General features: G+C 36.4%; 2 protein-coding genes and 1 long non-coding RNA gene across 6 annotated transcripts in view; 2 read left to right on the forward strand and 1 right to left on the reverse strand.

Annotated features, from left to right (window-relative positions):
• The window catches only part of pde6d (phosphodiesterase 6D, cGMP-specific, rod, delta), a 7,367-nt gene extending 4,863 nt beyond the window's left edge, over nt 1–2,504 (forward strand). Inside the window, exons 2-4 of one of the 2 annotated variants that reach the window (XM_016540948.1) lie at nt 1,072–1,160; nt 1,360–1,485; nt 2,391–2,504. In XM_016540948.1, coding sequence (XP_016396434.1) covers nt 1,072–1,160; nt 1,360–1,485; nt 2,391–2,500 — 325 coding nt within the window. In that variant the 3' untranslated portion in view covers nt 2,501–2,504. The remainder of the gene's footprint in view (nt 1–1,071; nt 1,161–1,359; nt 1,486–2,390) is intronic. The other variant, XM_016540949.1, reaches the window with a different exon arrangement.
• The window catches only part of LOC107730193 (uncharacterized), a 19,899-nt gene extending 8,426 nt beyond the window's left edge, over nt 1–11,473 (reverse strand). The window contains exons 1-2 of the long non-coding RNA XR_001638661.1: nt 11,461–11,473; nt 6,489–6,495 (exon numbers count right to left, since the gene is read on the reverse strand). This is a non-coding gene — a long non-coding RNA (uncharacterized LOC107730193). The remainder of the gene's footprint in view (nt 1–6,488; nt 6,496–11,460) is intronic.
• LOC107730190 (prohibitin-2-like) lies at nt 3,109–9,210 on the forward strand. Of its 3 annotated transcripts, none has more exons than XM_016540946.1 (10): nt 3,109–3,144; nt 4,085–4,214; nt 4,877–4,961; nt 5,079–5,158; nt 5,277–5,461; nt 5,624–5,753; nt 5,838–5,941; nt 7,175–7,252; nt 7,511–7,587; nt 7,716–9,210. In XM_016540946.1, the coding sequence occupies exons 1-10, from the start codon at nt 3,124–3,126 to the stop codon at nt 7,735–7,737; spliced, it is 912 nt and encodes a 303-aa protein (XP_016396432.1). In that variant the 5' UTR covers nt 3,109–3,123; the 3' UTR covers nt 7,738–9,210. The 3 variants fall into 3 exon arrangements, with proteins under 3 accessions (XP_016396432.1, XP_016396431.1, XP_016396433.1); XM_016540945.1 differs by lacking the exon at nt 3,109–3,144 and adding an exon at nt 3,231–3,326; XM_016540947.1 differs by lacking the exon at nt 3,109–3,144 and adding an exon at nt 3,759–3,980.
• Nucleotides 11,474–16,154: the final 4,681 nt, after the last annotated feature.

A 16,154-nucleotide genomic window follows, 5' to 3' on the forward strand; every position in this document is an offset into this window, starting at 1 on the left:
CATGAAATCAAAATTGAAAATTCTTATTTTTTAATGGAATACTGTAGTGTTTATTATAAATAATTTATACGTGCACTTCATTATTTTTTTTAAATTTCATGTGCCCTCGTAATCTTTAATCAAAAACGTTAACCTCCCCTCCCCGACTCATCTTCTCTTCTGGTCACGAGCTATGGCGCAAGGGCGGAGCTAGTGACGTGAGGGGTAAACGCTGGGATAAACGACAGGAGGAAAGCTGAAGCTGATGCTTCACTTTATAGCACTGACATTAGTCATGAGGGAGTACATTACCCCTAAACATTGAAAAGATATTAGGATATTACGACATTACTCTTAGGACATCGCAAACTAATTTTTTTCATGAATATGACAACCTGATGGAGGACGTGCTCAGTCATTCAGGCAGTCTCTCTCTCTCGCGCGCGCGCGCGCTTTGTTTAGGCATGTTTTGTGCCATTGATTGTCGTCGTCATCCTTAATAAATAAAACATTTATTCATGCTTGGGTGTCGTAACTTCAAACTGCCATTCAGATCTGCCTCCATTTTGTTAGCAACGCCCCAGCTTCCAACAATCCAAACAATTCCCGAAGGAAATCTCTCATTTCAGATGCCGTTTCACTCGGATATACGTCACAATAGAGAAGAAAAGACAATCGCAACTTCCGTTTCATGCCGACTCTAAAGTGTGTTCCTCACACAAATCTATTATATGGCTTCAGAAGAGTTGCTATACTGTGCAAGTGTCTTGGATTGCTTTTATAGTGCTTTTTTGTTGTTGTTGTTGTTCTTTTTGGAGCTTGATGGTTGGTGAACATCTCTTTTTGTGAAAGAAAGTCATACAGGTTTGAAATGACATGAGGTAAATGATGACACAATCTTCATATTAATGTGAATTGTTACTTGAGGCTCAATGAGCCTAACACAAAATTATTGATTTGGAAAAGTTTTATCTCCCATTGACATTGTTTGAGTTGATCTTCTTGTAAAATGCCATTTTCTGGAAATTTGGCCCTGACATCAGGAGACATTTTCATTGTCAGTCCGTTCAGCATGCCTTAACTTGTCTTCAGAAACTGGATGAATCTTAGAGATGCAGAGACAGGGAAGGTTCTCTGGCAGGGAACTGAAGACCTCTCCCTTCCTGGGGTAGAACATGAAGGTTTGTGGTTCTCAGCATTACCTTGCATTAAAGATTTAAACTATTGACTCGATTAAGCTACGCCAAATCTTCTCTTATGTCCGCTACTTCTCTGCTCCTTTTAGTGATGTCAGTGAGAGGTCAAGATCAGTCTTCAGTTCTGAATTTAGTACAGAATGTGCCATGTCTGGTAACTAATAGTTTTGATTTTGTTTTCCAGCTCGGGTTCCTAAGAAGATCCTGAAATGTAAAGCTGTCTCCAGAGAGCTGAATTTCTCTTCAGTAGAAAAACTGGAAAAATTCCGACTGGAGCAAAAAGTTTTCTTTAAAGGCCAGTGCCTAGAAGGTTGTTCTAATTCTTTCTTGCGCATTGCACTTTTGTGATAAGAAATAACAATGATGATGGAAGCGCAAAATTAGAGCTCCCTTTTGTAAAATGGTTGGTTCTGAAATATCTTGAAAATGATTTAACACAGAGATGTCTTCTCGAGCAAGGAGTTCCATATAAATGACTTTATTCATTATCCATTAACAAAAAAGTACATTATCAATTTTAAATCCATTTGAAATCCTGTTAAAACTGAATGTCACAAGACTGTATTGTTAAAAAAGGATTAGTACACCACCTTTGTTTACTTTAGTAAATTTGGACGAAGACATCAACACTGAATACTAACCATATATTCTCATTAGCTACAAAAGCATAAACATTTTAACTAAACACTGCTCAAATTTGTCAAATATAAACGTGATCATAATATTGCATTCATTCATTACATCCACAGGTAACTTGTGAAACATTTGAACATTTAAGTACTATGCCTAATATTCTTGAATATCCTGAACAGTATAGTTTCAATGCAGTGTTCTAATATAGAGATTTCTTTCAATAAATAATTTATTAAGCATTTCACAATGTAACAGTTGACCATTTAAATTTTGATCTATGCTTGTCTTCATGATTTTGTGGAATTAGACTGATATAAAGTATTTATTTTCAGATTTTACTTGTCAAGTTATTTTATATGTGTAATTTGAAAATCTTTTTTATTTTGGCTCATATGAATGTGTGTGCACAAACAATGCTCTTTTGAGACACGATTAATTATATAACTTGAACAAATGAATTGAAAAGACTTTTGAAAGCTTGTTTGTGAATATGTTTTCATCTTATTAGCCTGCCATAGTTAAAGTGCGTAAGGACTATTTACATCACAAAATGCTTACATGTGTACCTTGTCTTTTTTTCAGAGTGGTTTTTTGAGTTTGGCTTTGTGATTCCTAATTCTACAAACACATGGCAGTCTTTGATAGAAGCTGCACCAGAGTCACAGATGATGCCTGCAAATGTCTTAACGTAAGATTTTCTTTTTCTACATAGTATTTCAATCCTGCAATGTACACTGCTTCCTTATCAGCTGTTTTTAAAACGTTTTCTCGCAGTCTGTGTGGTTATTCATGGTCTATTTTTTTTTTAGTTAAACTGTAAGATAGGATTTGTTTTAAAATAAATTATTAAATTAAGGATTAAAATATTCATATTAATATTTTGTCTCTTGCATTTCTCCCTTAAGTATTTTTCAGCCGAATGAGTGATCTCATAATTGTTTTTGGTGGCCAATTTTTGTCACACATTGCATTTTCAGAAATATGGCAGCTTTAACATGACATGAAATAAGTGGAATATAAGAACAAATCAAACAGTTCCGAGGTTTTAAAACTGTTTGCGTATTTTGCTCTTTACATTATTCCCATATAATAAACTGGGCACATATCTTTATCCAGTTAAAATATCTTAATGGTTGTCACATGAAATTTGTGTTAATTTTAAATATATAGTCTTGGATATGACCTAGCATATAATTACTTTATATAGACTGGCCGTTCTCTATGTAGTAATGTAACTGAGAGTACTACGTTACCCAGAATTTCTTCCGGTTGGAGCGGAAGTTGTTCGTGACGACCTTGGGTAGCTGCTGCAAGCATGGCGAATAAAGAGCCTAACGTGAGTATCTTAATTCTTAAGAAATTTTATTTATAACATTAGAATTTTATAAATGCTCATTTGTCCAAAACGTGGAAATAACTGAGAGTACTACATTACCCAGAATTTCTTCCGGTTGGAGCGGAAGTTGTTCGTGACGACCTTGGGTAGCTGCTGCAAGCATGGCGAATAAAGAGCCTAACGTGAGTATCTTAATTCTTAAGAAATTTTATTTATAACATTAGAATTTTATAAATGCTCATTAATAAAAGGGACAACTTTTTATAAGCAGTCATAATCAGCTTGGCAGCAGAAATCAGAACAGAAAAAGTGTTTCTGTTACTGTAAAACTGTTACATGATCTGATCTGCTCTCATACACTAAAGCACATTTTAAGATTAAACGTGCTGTCAGACCCCTTAACAAATTTAAATATTAATCATTTTTGAATAGCATGCTTTGATTTTGAATACCTGTACTGAAGTCCTGACTCCTGATACCGGCTGCTCTTGAAGCTTGTTGGGCCTTTGACGTTTAATATCACCTGTAACAAATTGCTGTAACTTTAGGTCTAAAGTTTACGTGATACATGCTAGGTAGTTCGTGTAGACTCACATTAAATATTTTTTTTCCATGAAAGGTTGCCTAATTTGTTTAACACAGTACCTGCTCTTCCATGATCTGTATCAGAATGTAAGCTAATGAAGTCATTTCCCAGACAGTGATTATTATAATATTTTTAACACATGAATAATAGGACAACGTCAAAAAAAAAACGGAAAATTCTAGACATGATGAATTATGCCCATTAAGTGTCAAAAGGTGGCGCTGTCATATCATTTAGCCTAACCCTTTTGGTAAGACCTTGTCTGTGAAGATTATACTACCTGATGTAACGGTCATATTGTCAGTGTAATTATTTTCCACTGAAAGTGAATATGTTTATTTTGTAATCTCACAGAGGTTGCTCCAGAACCTGAGGGATCTCGCCGGACGCATGTCCTCTGGCTCAAAGGGTGCTGGACTCGGACTAAAGTTATTAATTGGAGCAGGTGCACTTGCTTATGGAGTCAAAGAGGCCACATATACAGGTGCATTCAGTTTTACAATAGTATAAAGAATTACATTAAATTAAAAAAGTATTAGGAGTAGAGCTCAGCTCAGATGTCTAGTGTAGTGAATTTCTGCACTACTATTCAGTTTGGGATCAAGATTTTGTTTTTGAAAGAAATTCATACTTTTATTCAGCAAGGATGCATTAAATTGATTAAAAGTGACAGTAAAGAGATTTACAATGTTACAAAAGATTTATTTCAAATAAATGCTGTTCTTTTGAATTTCATCAAAGAATCCTGAAAAAAAGTCACGGTTTCCTCAAATATATTAAGCTGCACAAATGTTTTTTTTAAACTTTAATTATAATAAATTGGCATATTAGAATAAGTTCTAAAGGATTGTGTGACACTAAAAACTGGTGTACTGGCTGCTAAAAATTTAGCTTTGTCTTTACAGGAATAAATTACATAAAAAGAAAACATATATTCAATTGTAAAAATGCTTCACAATATCACAGTTTTTTCTGTATTTTTGATCAAGTAAATGCAGCCTTGTTGAGCTTAAGAGATTTTTGGACAAAATATTTTTGAATGTTAAACTTTTGAACGGTGGTGTATCTGTGCAACATGTACTTTTGAAATGAATATTAAAATAAGACTGGTAATGTCATCACTCACACTAATTGTCTTGTCTTTAGTGGAGGGTGGTCAGCGAGCAATTGTCTTTAATAGAATTGGAGGGATGCAGATGGACACAGTCCTCTCTGAGGGTCTCCACTTCAGGCAATTTTTTATGACTTATATACTTGTTCTGTGTGAAAGCATGTTTAATCTCACCATAATAAAAAAGGAATGCTGTAACTTTCAAATGTAATGTAAAAAACTACATTGTTCTTATAGGATACCATGGTTTCAGTATCCAATCATATATGATATCAGAGCCAAACCAAGAAAAATATCATCTTTAACAGGAAGTAAAGGTACATTTTTGAATTTTATTTCATTGTCATGATCATGCTTTGTTTACTTCCATTTCAACATAGTCATAATGTGTTCACCTTGATTATAGTTCATGTAACGTTGCTGTAATGTGGTCAGACCTGCAGATGGTGAGCATCGCATTGCGTGTGCTGTCACGACCTGTGGCTTCCAACCTTCCTGTCTTGTACCAGCAGCTGGGGAAGGACTACGATGAGCGTGTGCTGCCATCCATTGTAAATGAAGTTCTGAAGAGCGTGGTCGCCAAATTTAATGCATCCCAACTAATTACGCAAAGAGCCCAGGTTTGTATTTCCTCACAATCTGTTACTCAGTTTTGAAAGTCTTCCACATATTCTAGAAATGAACCAAATTTCCAGGATCCATATTCAAAGGAAGAAAATCTCCAAATTACATTCTAAAAATGACTATATTTTTAATCTTTCTTTGCCACTGATTTCATGCAGGTCTCTCTACTCATCCGACGGGATCTCTTTGAACGCGCTAAGGACTTCAACATTATTCTCGACGATGTGGCCATCACAGAGTTGAGCTTCAGCAAGGAGTACACAGCAGCTGTGGAGGCCAAACAAGTTGGTAGGTAAAGTTAGGTTCTTGTGTGTTGTAACATAAAATATGTGGACATAATAACTGTAATAAAACGTGTTTATGGTCTTCCAGCCCAGCAGGAGGCGCAAAGAGCTCAGTTCTTTGTGGAGAAAGCAAAACAAGAACAGAGGCAGAAAATCATCCAAGCTGAAGGAGAGGCCCAGGCTGCCAAAATGGTACGAGTCTCTTATCAAAAATGATTTATTTTGCCACTCACAGGTCCAAAAGTCATGAGTATTTTAATTATTATATTATATTATTGTATTACAGTATTATTTTTAGGGGTGCTCCGATCAGGATTTTTGAGGCGATTGCCGATCACAGAAAGCAGTATCTGCCGATACCGATCACCGATACCGATCTTTTTAAAGCCTTCTTTTTTGCATTGAAATCTTTATTACAAGCAATCCTGCAGTGCATAAAGAACTTTGTTTTCCTTCCTCCATGAGTGCCATCTATTATTGCCTTGTTTATCTAAAAGTGCTCTTTCCCTTTAAACGACTATGAAACACAGTAGACTTTAATAATATGAATTTATGGTGTAATTACTACATTTTCGTGTCAATTCATGTTCATATTTACTGCAAAAAATGCGCTGTTACTTTAATTCAGCGCTTGCAGCGCAGCAAAAATAGGCTCGGTGTGGACACGATCTCTGCACCACTCCTGGAGCGCACTGCCGGACAGCAACCGTGTGCAGTGTGCACACTTTAATCCGTTAACATGAGCGCTGAAAAAATACGCACAACATATGCACTGCAAACGGAGTAATGTGAACCTGGCGTTATGTGTGTGCACTGCGAGTGTGCATGAGCGCACGGTCTCCAGGAGAGCGCGCGAGTGCTGAATGGTTAAACACTGGCAAGAATGAAAAAGTAATGCAATTTATAAACTTTAGTGACGATGTGACACTGCCTCGATTGTACAAGTGACAATTCCTGTGTCAACTGTGCAGGGTGCAGCTCGCTTATAGTGCAGACGCGATGTGGTGATTTGAAGACATTTGCGTATTTTGAGAGAGAGAGCGTGCGCTGATTCACTCACACTGTTTGTGAAATTACGTCTCACACAAGGTTTTCAAATTACTTTATAATTATTTAATTAAGAAATATGAAGGCGAGTACTTCACCTTCAGCATTATAATTATTTCACCCGCGCCGGACAGAGACTGAGACGGTGCCGCTGCATGTTGTGCCAAACCTCTCACGGCAGCGTCATCAGCTTGAGATCGGCCTTTTTAGAGACCGCCGATCAATCATCCGAAAAGCGCTTACCGGCTGATAGTGATCGGTAGCCGATCAATCGGTGCACCCCTAATTATTTTATAATATAAATATTATTAATGTGTCTTTTTTTAGAAAACTGTTATATGAGAAATGTATTTTGGTTTGGTCTGATCTAATTCACAGTTAGGGGAGGCCGTCACAAAGAACCCTGGATACCTTAAACTCAGAAGAATCAGAGCAGCGCAGAACATTGCCAAAACGGTACGATGTTATTATTCACTTCATTTTATTTATAATTTTAATTAAGTTTTCCTGATGTAAACGGTACGCTTTGGAAAAGGGTGTTTTTTTCACCCATGTAAATATTTGATGTTCACTAGCAGTTCTGCCAAGGTTCAGCTGGTCTTGGGTGGCTTTTTTTTGGGGAGGGGCTTAACATTTATTCAAGTCTTTTTGGAAAAAGCTGAATGTTTTGATGTCCTTTCTAAAAGCCCTGACCAGATGAAGGTTGTTTTCCAGGTGGCGGCTTCACAGAACAGGGTTTACCTGAGCGCAGATAGTTTGGTTCTGAATCTACAGGACGACTCTTTTAACAAGTAAGAATCCTATAGTTTTATGCCTTTTTCATGACTCCACAAAAAGAAAAAGTGCATTTTTGTGCTTGCTTAATTACATTGTGTAAAAATATAGTTGATGTTGACCCAATCTTCTTTGTGCATTGCAGTTTGTCTCTCGGAAAGAAGTAACCCATTCAGAAAGCACTCTCATTCCAATTGTCAGAGGTTCTATTACAAGTAACCGTATGTGTGTCCTTTGAGATGGCATTTTCTGATTGAGTCACAAATGAATATGTCAGTCCGGGGAAGACTCATTAAATATCTAATGGTGTAGTCCTGGTTCGTCAATTAAATTTGACTCCACAATTTGCTGGTTATCAAGACACTGCAGTTTTGTGTTCATTTTCAGCACAATGAATGAAGGCAACAACGTACCACTGTACCAGATCATTTAATTCTTTTCAACATTGATTGTTGTAACAGGAAACATGTCTTTATATTCTACATTAGATGAGCTCAAGGTTGGCTGAGAAAAAATAAATCCATCCATTTTCTTAGGAATGATTTATGTCTTTCCTGAAAAATAACATAAACAATTGTATGTGTGACTCAAAATGACTGAAAAACTTTTTCCAATCAGTTGAAGTTCATAATGGCTGCATGTTTGGCAGTTGCCTTGTTGTTGTTTGGATTAACCTGGAATATTTTAATCCTAAAACGTGTTTTCAGTCATAAGTATGAAACCTTTTTGGTATTAAACTGGCCTGCCGTATAAAAGCATCGCTCCACCACCTGGTTCTGGTTACTTTAGCAGTCTAATCCTGCTCAATCTACCTCTCTACTTAACCTCTGAACTGCCTCTTTCCTCCCCAAAACTCAGAACGTAGTGTGGGGCTTGTTTGGTTCTCCTATTGGCTCCTGTGTATTTGCATTCTTTGAAATGCACCAGTGAATAGATGCTGAGCCTTTTGTCAGACTGCATACCCAAATACATGTTACTGTTTTAATAAGGAGAAGTTACATAATAAAGTCTTGCTTAATCTCTAAGCAAGTTTCTTCTACAAACAGATAAATATGGTTGTCTTGCTCTAAGTATATTGGCCAGGCAGCCGATTAATCAGCTGATGTTTGGCTAAACTAAGACTCTCAGCATTGATTATTAACTCTGCCTTCTTGGCTGTTTACTTTAGGTGTCCGCTTCCGACATTTCTGTTCCAAAATGTACAAATACCCTTGTCAACTGAAAAGTCACACCTAAAATAGTTAAATATTTTGAAAAGTGTTCGTTTAATTTCAGCATAATGTTTAATGCAGTACGTGCAGCAATTTAATGCAATCATATTCTTGTCTAGTGCATGCTTGCATTGGCACAATGTACAAAGTCAAGAGTTTTTTTGAATGTCATTTTTGTTTTTTTGCCTTCACAGTTGCTGGATCTCTTAAGAACAGCTGATAATCAAGTCTTGTAGTTCATCTAAATCACATGTGAAATTCAAAACTTTATATTCAAACCTATAATTATATTGAGCTACAAATACATCAATTATACACATTTAAAAATATATATAACTCAAATGATAAAGCTAAGATTGATACATTCAATTTAGCTTAAAAGGAAAAAGTGCAGGTGCCAACACAGTTTTCAATAGGTAATATCAGAAAGGAATAAAGACAAAAACAACATATAAACAATCATACAGTGGCCGGATAGGACTTGTCACTATGATATGGTGTGAAACATTTAAGACCTTATTCAGCGGAGCGCAGTAGGCTGAGGCTGTCCACGTAATCCAAGACATTGGGACAGATTTCAGTTTTTGAGTGTCCGTAGATGCAGCCTGATCAAAGAGCAGTGGGTTTGAGCACTGCAGTTTAGCTTTATTGTATCTTAATTGTAGTAATTATTATATAATTACTAGGGTGTTACAGGCACAAAGATTCCATTAATAATTCAAAGAAAAACTGGACCAAAAAACAAGAACTTCAGAAGTTTAACAACTGCAGCCCTGTTCTTTTGTTGAAATCCCTTTATATTTTAAAGAAATTATTTTCCATATTTATATTTTTGTTAGGATCTGGTGTGTATGAATTCTAAAATAAATGGTTAAATGTAATCGTGTGTGACGTATTGATTTATTACATGAAACAATGATATATAATACATATTGAAATTATATCAGCTGTCTGCCAGTTCTCTAAATGTCAACGAACACTGCTCTTTTGTCTAAAAGACAATTTGTTATAAAGAAATGAAGGTATTTATTGTATCTTTTTCATTTTTATACACAGTTTCACCTGACCTCGGAGTAAGATTTTTGCAAGTAAACATGATAAGCAGATGAGAACTGAGAAGTCGCTGACTGCCTGCATGTTTCAGTGGATAATCAGGGGTTGTGTTAAAGCTCTTAAATGACTCTGTGCCATCTCCGTATAATTAGATCATATTAAGCCCTTTGTGTATGTGTGGGGATCCAACTATAGCCTATCAGTGTCAGACTTGCTAAAGCGCCCCACTAGGTGGCACTCAACACCCAATACTGCCCTACATGGTCTCACATGACATTCAGCTGTTGAGATTGTCTGTGAAATAAAACTACAAACGTTTGAGCTCAGGCTCAAGTCAAGTCTGTTCCTGTAGTTTTCATAACATACAGCTGGGTTAAGCGTGACGCCACACGCATTTTGCTTCAGGCGTTAAAGCTTGTATTCATCCTTAAAGGGCCCCTACACAATGTCCCTCTATAGTGATTTTTTTTTTCATTGTAAACATTTGAATGATTTTCTTCACTATCCTTAAGCACAGACTATCGTTCACCTTGTAAAAAAAATCCTTCTGATTAGAACATTTATTTATGAGTTTGGTGTCTTTGAGTAAGTCATGGCTTTCAAGGACAAATGAAGAATTATGAACGACATATTTAATCTAAAGATGGCGCTCTGCGTCAACTAATCCCCATGTCCTGTAGAGCATCTGAATGAATGCATCGACACAATTTGCATTTCATTTTTTTTGCATACGTCTTACTATTAATTGCACTTGCATCATACCACAAATTGAATTATGATAATTTTATGGAATTTAATGGTTTACCCTGCTAGTGTACGTGTGTTTGCTGTTACTTTGGGACAGCTCATGGGTGCCGCCCATGGTTGTTTGGCTTCTTGTGGCTCATTAAAGGTGTGTGTAGGGTCCCTCATGGCAGAGGTGTTGGGTACTGCAAAGGCCCCTCACCCATCTTCATCATGTGTGATAAATGTGAACAAGGGCCCCGTAACGGCTCCACCCAGCTTCCTTCTCCCCTCCCTTTTCTTTCTTTTTTCTTTTCACCCTTCCCCCCTTCACTCTCACTTTGTTCCTCCCTCCTTCTTTATTGTGTGTACTCACCAATAAGCCTTGTTCTCTGATACAGTTGAGATTTATTTGTATTTTGAGTGCCAGTTACTCTAGATCCACTGTCTGTCATTTTTCATCCTGATTTGTTCACCTCCTGTTAGAGTTCAACAGAATCCACATCTGTAAAGTGAGCCGTGGAGCCATGTGAGAGCGCATGAAGAGTCAAGAGTGCTTTATGACAATATTTTACCAAGCACATGAACTAACCTTCCCCCTCTCCTTCTCTGTATAGTCTTTAAAGTGCTAAGTGACATTGGGGAATTGTGTCCTGGTTTGACATGCATCATGTCTGCACACATCATCTGATGCCCTTCAGTTTGATAATGAAGCTAATAAAGAACACCGCTGGGTCCAGCTTAGACCAGTGCATGAAGGAAATCACAACTTACAGAGTAGAAAGAAAAAAAAACCAAACAACCCTTATTTGCTGAATCTGATCTCATTTGTTAGTATTTGTTTCCATGTATGTAATGTTGTTGACCATATTGCTAGTTACTAGACAGTGATATCTTTGACACTCGTGTAGGAAAAATGACTAAGTGGTATAGGTCTGTTTTTGGTTTTGCAGTAAAATTTTCCCTTCTCACACTAGTAAATTAATGCAGGATGTTTTGTGCATACATAAGGCTACATACTAATACAAACATGTCTGAAAAAGACAAAGTGCAACGGGTCAAAGATGTCTGTCTAGCATAATGTTTACATGGATTTTAAAAAATTGTATCTCTTATCACTTCAGATGTTTGTTCTATTTGACCGTAAGTGCCCTGCGAAGTGGACATCACAGGATATTCCACTATGATTCCAGTTCGAAGGGAGCGTATATGTTTCATTCAAAGGGCATTAAAGTGTGTGAGACGTGAATTTAAATTGTATTTATTTACAGAGGTATAGGCTATTATGTCACACTTCTCTAGTAAGTTTCGTTTGTGTGTGAAGATGCTGCAGGCCATGGCGTATCGCAAATCTGTGAATGAATGTTCCGAAGTGAAGTAAACTTCAACGGATTTCCAGTGCTCAAGGAGTAGGGAGCAATGAACACTGTGTAGGGACCTTGTCAGTCGGAACACTGGTTATGGTAATGAGCTGGTTATCTGAATCAGGTGTGTTAAATAAGAGAGACATGCTAAATATGCAGAGCAGTGGTACGCGAGGACTGGAATTGAGAACCACTGCAGTAGATGTTTGACAGTGGCTTTTTGCATTGTCTCACGCCTGACACAATGTTCTAAAAATAAACTTTTAAAAAATGAGCTTTTAGACCTTTTTTAATTCCACTGTTTATATATATTATAATTGATAAATATGACTTTCAAATTTATTATCACTTATAACCCTCTGTACACAAAAAGTCCTCCATCTGCCTTCAGTTTGGCATGACTATTTTGAGGACTTTACCTATGCACAGTAGCTGTTTGATGTATTAGAGCAGTGGAGTTTCCTGTTTTTATGTGGTCGGTCTTCCTGTGGTGGGGGTGAGGAAGTAGAACTCAGGTGACCTGCTGCAAAGCCAGTATGTTTACCCTGTCACTTCATTTCCAACCCATTTCTCCCTTTCACCTTGATGGCCCCTTCATTGTCCCCAAGGGAGGATTTTGTTTAAAACACCACATTACAGTTTTTTTATTATTATTATTATTATTATTATTCACTTTGGTACTATTTTCACAAGTAAGATGTATATTTTCAAAACTCTTAGTACAAAAATCTAAACTGATCACACTTGAAAAAAAAGTCATTCTTTCAAAACTGAGCTTTCCTTACAATTACACATATTTTCATCCACACAATCATTGTTTCAAAACATAAGATTATAATATATATTGAGAACATTTGATTTAATCACCGAAACACAACACTGTGATCCTCTTTCAATTTAGCACACACACTGTGTGACGTGTGTGTACACACACTGACTTACAAAATAGTGGTTATCATCTGAGATAAATCACTTTTCATTACATTTGATTATCTGTAAATTCCAAACAAGTTCTTTAGAAACTATATCTACTGAATCTATATCTATAGATACCTATAGATGCACCAAATGATTCACTGATTAACCAAGTTAGATTTAATGATAGAGAAATGTATTACACTGAATGAGAAGACATGCAAATGAAAAGTTTGATAGCAAGAGCTTTATGAAAGGCCTGTTACTGTGAATGAAACATTTATATAGATGAAACACTTATTTTGTGTAGTGAAAAGGATACTTTGTGATTGTGTGTATTGTACTAAGACAAGTGAAAATATGCTGAAATGTTTGAAAAAAGTGCACTTTTGACGATCTGTTGTGATATTAGTATCAAGCGTTTTGAAAATGTATCTTTAATCAGGCACCAAAAACAGTACCCATAAAAAGGCTTTAATATAAACTCCATAATTTTGTATGACTGTTTTTATGTCATTCACAATAACATTTATCTACTGTCTGAGTATGCATTGCATTTGATGAAGAACCTCTCAAATGATGTTGTAAGTTCTACAAAGTACGCATGTATGTAGTATGAATACAATCTGCAGATAATACATCTATGCTGGCATCGTCATGTTACCTATGATGTCAGCCTTAGCTTGTTGTTACTGTAACTAAAAATAAGGCTATTTAAAATTGTTTTCAGTAATTGAAATAAAGCTGAAATAAAATAAAATGCAAATATTAGATGAAAACTTGAAAAACTTGAATTAAAATTAGAAATGTTGCCTTGTCAACTGAAATAAATAAATGTAAGTTGAAGCTACTAGAATTACTAAAACTGAAATAAAAATATAATTTTTAAAGATAAAATAGAATGTAAAAAAAAAGAATACAAATGACAAATTCACATTAAATTACATTAAACTCAAATTAAAATAAAAACGGAATAAAATAAAATAAAATAGTAATGCAATGTTCTATATTTTCGGCTAATTTAAAATATTAATAAGTACTACTATATAAATAATAATAATAAAATAACACTGGCCGTATCCAAGTATTTTTAATCTACTATTTTATTGCTCAGACTTTATCCACTTGACATCTTTTGCGTACCTTTTAGTGCAAAAGTGGACACATTGCAGATGCAGGGATTGTGTTTTAATATATGACAAATTCAAATTGTCTGACGAAAGTTGTTACAAAACCATTCAACATAGTGCTGAATATGTCTGGAAAATGCCACAGGGACACTGACTAATTTCTAAAGCCCTAAGCAGTTTAGGCAGGGTTTAGATGTTCTGATATATCTCTCATTCGGTGAGGACAAAAAAAAAAAAAAACTCAAGTACTTCTGCCAAGCAACTCATGCACAACAGCAGCAGATGTAGTTCAGATTTTCACCCTCTGGTTCTACTGACTTTGTACCCTACAATCTGCAGCCTTATGTATCTTTAAAAGCCCTAGAAATATGTAAGTGCAGACTGGAAAGACTCATTATTTAAGAGTTGCTCGTTTGTGACACATGTGAACAAACAAAAACTGGCTGTTTCAATTTGCAAGTACATTTTTCTGAGGACCTCCTGATCAGTGGAATCATTTTTCAGGCTTATAAATGTTCTCATTCCTCCCCCCCCCCTCTGTTCTGCATTGGTATCTCCCACTCACATTGCAAAGGGCTGGAAATATTGCACAGAGCAACCTTTCTGTCGGTGAACATGAATATTTATTCATTGTTTGCATTTGCCCTCTCTGCGCCCTCCCTCTCTCCCCTTATGTCTGTCAAACTTCCCATTTTCTGCCATTTCTCTTTCATCTTTCTCGCCATTGTTATCTCACCTTCTCATTTGTCAGGGTTTATATCTGTACCTACCAACACATACTGTACAGAACAGGTAGGTATGATCAGGCCCTCTGTCAGTCTGTAAATCTTGAGCTCATTTGTTTCTGGATGGAGAAACTAAACTAATAAATGTTTTGTTCAAAGTTGAGGCTTGTCATTATCCACATACAAGTTCTAAAGTCCATGTTAAGCTGAACATTATTGTCGTGCAGTTTTGTCTTTAAAGGGGGCGTTCTCTCAGTTTGAGCTTTTACATACCTGCCAGTGGATATCTGTAGGGGAATTTCTACACGCTCCATGCTTCACCTCTGTTGCCTGAGAAAGTGTGGCAGTGCAGACAAACATCTGTAGCCATAACAAAGTCTTAGTCAGAACAAAATAATTTTAATGGGGTAATATGAGGTTGGATGGGCCTGTGTTATATATTATAATAGATTCTTCAGTGAGGTAGGAGTGCACTACAAGGCTTATTTTTACAGGGATCTTGTCACTAGCCACTGTGTGACGAGGAAACCTGAGCCCTATTCACAAAACATCTTAAGGCTAAAAGTAGCTCGTAACTCGCCGATTTAGGAGAAAATCTTACAAATAATGGGTGTGTCAGTACTAAATTTAGGACTCCTAAATTTTTTATCTAAAAGTATTTCACAAAGCAATATTAGCGCTAAAACTAGCTCCTAAATCTGTGAAACGTTAGGAGTAGTGAAGAGGACTCCTAAGTCACTAAGACCAAGCATATTCACTAATTATTAGAAGCATACAGGTAAGAGGCTGACAATTAGCTGAACACATACTTGTTTAATTGGTGACACTTAGCCTGCATTTTAAAATCTTTATTTGAATGTGGCAACATATTTTAAAACCTTTATTTGAAAATGGCAACATAATATCGTGCTCTACAATATTTCTTTGAAAAAATCTCTGACAGAAACACCTCCCCTATCAGCCAATCACTGTGTGCTAAAAATAAAAATTATCTCAAACGACTTACCACCACAAGCACGCACAAATCAGGAAACCAACTTGACTTAATTTACACACGCAATTGTATTGCAGACAACATTTCGGTAAAACCCCTACACATCTCTGACCATTTTTTCATTGCATTTCAACTACATTTTGTTACCTGTGCACCACCAACCCACCCACTTCTATAACAGCTGAGGATTTTGCCACATTTTTCACAGACAAAACTAGAACAATCAGTAGTCAATTCTCAGCCCCCCACACACAGGAATTCAAACCAACCACACCCACTACTAAAACTCCCATCTTCTCCTTCTGTCCCAAACTTCTCCTCTCCAGCCATCCTACAACATTCCCTCTTGACCCAATCCCCTCACACCTTCTCCAAGCAATCTCTCCTACACTTTTACCACCACTCACACATATCATCAACACATCTCTCCTCACAGGCACTTTCCCCACTTTATTCAAGCAGGCTCGGG

The sequence above is a fragment of the Sinocyclocheilus rhinocerous genome, unplaced genomic scaffold (genome assembly GCF_001515625.1).
Source record: "Sinocyclocheilus rhinocerous isolate Xijiao unplaced genomic scaffold, SAMN03320098_v1.1 scaffold6601, whole genome shotgun sequence".
In the NCBI taxonomy this organism is placed as follows: domain Eukaryota; kingdom Metazoa; phylum Chordata; class Actinopteri; order Cypriniformes; family Cyprinidae; genus Sinocyclocheilus; species Sinocyclocheilus rhinocerous.

What these genes read in the sequence shown, in the direction of transcription:
- LOC107730190 (XM_016540946.1), top strand. Translation starts at nt 3,124, where the DNA reads ATGGCGAATAAAGAGCCTAAC. An exon ending in CAAAGAGGCCACATATACAG is followed by an intron (nt 4,215 to 4,876) that starts GTGCATTCAGTT and finishes TCTTGTCTTTAG; the next exon opens with TGGAGGGTGGTCAGCGAGCA. An exon ending in ATCTTTAACAGGAAGTAAAG is followed by an intron (nt 5,159 to 5,276) that starts GTACATTTTTGA and finishes TAATGTGGTCAG; the next exon opens with ACCTGCAGATGGTGAGCATC.